The sequence below is a fragment of the Brassica oleracea genome, chromosome C6, assembly GCF_000695525.1.
Source record: "Brassica oleracea var. oleracea cultivar TO1000 chromosome C6, BOL, whole genome shotgun sequence".
Classification (NCBI taxonomy): domain Eukaryota; kingdom Viridiplantae; phylum Streptophyta; class Magnoliopsida; order Brassicales; family Brassicaceae; genus Brassica; species Brassica oleracea.
The window spans coordinates 33736636-33741746 of NC_027753.1; the positions used below are offsets into that span (position 1 = coordinate 33736636).

At 30.5% G+C, this 5111-nt stretch overlaps 1 protein-coding gene across 2 annotated transcripts; it reads right to left on the reverse strand.

Annotated features, from left to right (window-relative positions):
- Positions 1–471: 471 nt before the first annotated feature.
- Positions 472–2915, reverse strand: LOC106299430 (UPF0496 protein At5g66660-like). 2 transcript variants are annotated; one of them, XM_013735522.1, is made up of 2 exons: positions 2838–2915; positions 472–1760 (listed from the first exon to the last, which is right to left on the reverse strand). In XM_013735522.1, the coding sequence occupies exon 2, from the start codon at positions 1737–1739 to the stop codon at positions 600–602; it is 1140 nt and encodes a 379-aa protein (XP_013590976.1). In that variant the 5' UTR covers positions 1740–1760; positions 2838–2915; the 3' UTR covers positions 472–599. The 2 variants fall into 2 exon arrangements, with proteins under 2 accessions (XP_013590976.1, XP_013590977.1); XM_013735523.1 differs by having other exon boundaries at positions 472–1755; positions 2838–2909.
- Positions 2916–5111: the final 2196 nt, after the last annotated feature.

A 5111-nucleotide genomic window follows, 5' to 3' on the forward strand; every position in this document is an offset into this window, starting at 1 on the left:
TTTAAAAACACTGGTTTCAACTGACGTATTCTCCTTTGACCACATATTTACTTAATTTTATCATATTTAATATGGATTTGATAGATTTTTTTATCCTCTGGCCACAGATTTAATTAGAGTTTGGCAGATTTTTTTAATTTTAATGACAAATTTAATAATTCTTTAGCTACAGATTAATTAAATTCTACTTAACCGAACTGGTTGCTGAAAACTAGATTTAACCATTAAATTATGAAATTTATAAAATACAGATAATTTCAATTCAATTAAACCAAAACCTTTCTAACCAACAAATTAAGTTAAGTAAACCAAAATAAATTAAATAAATAAAATCATAACTAAAATTTAATTTAAACCAAGGAAAAAAAAACCTAATCTACAAAAGAACATCAAGTGTTCTTCTTCAGTGAAAAACCCTAATCATTAATTGTCTTTCTTTTTCACTCATGGCTCCAGGTAAAAACGGTTTGTGGTAAATGGATACTTGGAAAACCTAAATGGTTATTCGGTGTTGATAAAGGAAAGAGAACACAAGTTTCGCACACTTCAAACATTAATATAAAAGTATAAATACGTTGGATAGTTTACTTCTTATTCCCTTACAATGACATTGAATTGGTTATGTGTTCCAGAACTTGTAGTTTCCCAGAAGCGACACATGAGATACACTTAGCCACAGCTTCACCAGCTTCCTGAATTGTACTAGCAAACGCATCCACTTCCTTAAGGATTGCTTCCACCAGAGGTTTTGCGGCCTCCTCTTCTCTTTTCACAACAGCAAGCTCCATAGACCCCAAAATCAATGAGAGACTCGTCGTAAGCTTCTCGACTAGGCTATTTATCGTATTTGTCCACTGGATGTTGACATTAGTATTTTTCTCCATAATATTGACCACCTCTTTCTGTCTATCCAAATCCTTCTCACGGTTCTTCATCATCTCGTTGAGATATAGTCCTAAAGGTGTCATCAGGAGGTTCAACCCAAACGCAGTACCTTGCACCAATGGAGGTACGCCTACTATGTTTGAACAAATCTCTACGGCCAAAAAAGACAAAACCATAGTAGAGAAAAAAATAGTCGTCAATCTCCTCCTTCTCTTTAATTTACCCTGTTGTTTATCAAGCTTCATCACCTGCTCATGGACCTTCTCTAAAATCTTAAGGTGCTCAGCGCGTACAGACTTCAACTGATCCTTGAACTCGTCACCAAAAGGATCCCCCCTAGCTTTGACCTTATTCAGCTCCTCTAACGTTTCGGCGTACTTCTTCTTGTTTCTTCCAATCTCTGTGTCCATCGACTCTTTTTCAAACTGTTGGATCGCGATTCGAATGATCAGAATGCTTAATTTTGCTTTATTGGTGCAGTTCCCCACTGTATTAAATAGATCTAAAGTACTAGTGGAACTCTCATAATAGAGATCGACCAAAGACCTTAGTTCTTCGTTCTTCAATAAATCTACGTTGGCGATAATGTTCTCGACCAAATTTTGGTTCATTTCAACTAGAAACCCGCACACCGACTTGACTGCGTGTAGGGAAAAATTTTCAGTCTTGACTCCTGTAGTGAGCGAGCGATTCAATTTGCTAAATCGTTGGTCAAGCGAAGAACCAAAGGATTTGAGCTCTGGATCTTCTTCACAAGCGGTTGTGTAAGAAATCAGGTTTGGTTCGTTGGTTCCATTCTTATCGGAACTTGAGTATTTCGACAGTAGTTGAGAGACTAATCCAACAGCCGCCATTGACTTTATACTCGAGCTAATCTGGAACAATACACAATTACATGATCAAACATCTAAACAAACATAATATACTGAAAACCACACTAACTATATAATGTTGTTAACACCATAATTATAATTTTGATATCAAAAAAGTCTGTTGGCTTTAGAATTTGGCATCACAAAATAATTTTTTTTATGAGAAACAGATCATAACGCATATTCAAATGATCAAAAACAAAATGAACACACATATATCAAACATTCAAAATGCAATGTTATACATTAAAGAACAGCAGATAATATGTTAAAATATGTTAAGATTCATCATCATGAATTACCGGGTTACAAATTTAATACACTTTAACGGCTATCAAATTATGTTAATTGTCTTAGCAACATCATATAAGAGTTTAGGGATGTCACAATGTGATTCATATAGTTTTTATAGCTTTTATTAAATTATTTTTGTCCAGATATGTGTTCATGTGGTGACACATTGTTCATACATGTATTCATCATTTTCCGTATAATATCTCCAATCAATGTCTTTTTTGTTGAAAACTATTGATATGAAAAATATCTAACGAGTCTATGTTTCTTAAAATAAATAAAGAAATTTAAAAAATATTTCTACAGTTATTGCAAATAAAAGATATATATATATATTATATTTCTTGGCATCATATATATTATATATATTTAAAAGTGTTAAACTTGGATTCAAATCAGTTATAGAATGTTCTCCACTAGGGCACTATCTAACTATTTATTATTTTTATTTTTTTTGCATCAAACGGCTAGGGCACTATCTAACTATAAAGTCCCAAACATCACGTCTACTATCATTTCTGAAACAGATCTAAATTAATTTAGTTACAAAATTATGTCCTAGGCAAATGTTTAAAAAAGGTCCCAAAATGATGCCCTAGAGGAATGTTTAAAATGTTTAACTATAAGTCCCAACATAAGCCCTTTTTCAAAAAAAAAAACTATAAGTCCCAACATTTTTTAATTTTTTTGAGTTGTTCAAAATTTTTTTTTATTCCCGTAATACTGAAAACTTAAAAGCAAAGAGATTACGCAAAATGATGAGATATGCTTGAAAAAAAAAGTTACCTGAACTTGGATAAGAATCTTGCTGAAGACAAGAGAATGTCGAGATTACTGATGTACAAGTATCTAAAGGTACTGGATTGTTGCAGTTATAAACTTAGCAAAACACACACACACATATATATAATCAATAGCCAACCACCTGTGAAACTGTGGAAAAGACGTCGATCATGCTGGGAGTTGGGGAATAACGCGGAGTAGAAAAGTTCACCCTCGAAACTGTGGAAAAGACGTGGATCGTGCTGGGATTGGGACAATAACGCGGGGAAGAAAATTATTAGGTTCAACTGGTCTTTTATCTATCATTAAATGATTATTTTTCGTGTTTCTAAATTACATCAATTGATTTTTGATTTATCTTCCCCTGCCATAGTTCCAGCCTTCCAGGTCACATCTTCTCATCTTTCAATCCTTTTCTACATCATTTAAAACTTTCTTCTCAAAGTTTTTCCACGTAATTGCAGACATTACTCTCAGGTCTTCCATCTTCTCTTTACAAAAAATACAGTTCAAATCAAATCTAACGTATATATGAAATTATAATTCAATATATAACACTAAAATTAATTCAATTTTATAGCAATTATTACAAAATATAATTTAATTGACCTCCTTTTTATCTTCTCTATTTTTAAATTACCCTATTTTATCTTTTTTTCATATACATTTCACAAACATTTTCACATTTCAAACATTTTTCACGTTTCATCTAAATTATTTTTCTTAAAATCTTTCCCACAAACCTGTGGTTGTCTATTGGTAGGCGACATTGGATTGTTAAGCAATTTGGTTCAAAGTAACCTCACAACACTAAATTCAGGTGGCTACGTGTATATGAAATTATGTTTTGGAAAGAGAGTATATTTATGTACGAAGATTAGTCTGGACATTTTCATAAACTCAGAATACCTTTAAATTAACTAAAAAAGGTTTCTCACATCATTTTATATTTCCTAGCACTTCCGTTTAATCATTCTCTTTTCCACGTAACTGAGTGCCTTCTTCTCAAAGTTTTCCATTCTTTCTTTACCTACAACCACTACAAAAAAAACAGAGTAATTCGTGATCCTTACAAAAACCATTTCCTCAAAAAATTTCGAGAAATTACCGACGCAATATTATATTACTATCTTTATTTTTAAACAAAAGAATAATTGATTTTTACCCAAACAATATAAAACATTAGGTCTGATATTTTTAGTAACATTTTATTAATTTTCTTTCAAATTATTTGATAAATCAAATAATTAATGAAAAAATAAAAATAAGAATAATTTATTTTGTAGGTTTAGTTACTACAAAATAATTTCAGTCAATATCAAACCAATATAATTAATGGATTATTTTATTGAAATTATCATAAATAAAAAAATCACATTCATTTAAATATAAATAAACTTTCATAGTAAATTAAATATTTTATATAAATAAAATGTAATAAACTGACATCAAATAAATTTTATCATTAAAAATGTATAAAAATATCATCCAATTTTATGTAATTTCAGTTATAACATAAAATTAAGATTTTTAACTGATTAAAAATGTATGTAAATTTTTTTCAGTTAGCTATATAATACTCTACAGCTTTATATCCGTATACATTTTTATGAATTGACCCAACAAAAACAAATATGAATATAAGTAGTGATTTGGCCCAACGATTTTTTTTTTAATTATCCATTTCTAAATTGAAATCCATCATCTAACATTTTTTTCATCGGGAATAACAAACAAACGTTTGTATAAATCTTTTGTGTGTTTTTTTTTTGTTTCTGGTAATGGCATATAATTTATAATTCACTAAGGTTATTTTTATAATTGACCATTATAAAAATTAAGTTTATTTTTAAAGTTTATTTTTAACTATCGAACTTTTTTATATTTAATGTACATTAAAAAAAACTATCTTTTTATTTTACCAATTAAAAATATACATAATTAACAAGATTAAGATTTCTTTATTTTTACTTTATTTTATTAATATATTTCATTATCTAAATTAAGCTGTTAAAGCTTAGACCACTAGCTTATGATTACTTGCGGTTTGAGGTAAATGATGGAAGGTCAGTGCATTTCTAGTTCGACAATTGGCTAGGAATGGAGAAGCTGTGGATGTTGCATGGGATGTAGGGACATTGTATTTGGGGATCTCACGTCATGCTACGCTAGCTGATGCGACTCAGGAGGCTGTTTGAAACCTGCGAAGTAGAGGGAAGCGCAGGTACCCTCTCATATATGAGAGGATTAAAGCTTTCACGGCACCAAACCAAAACT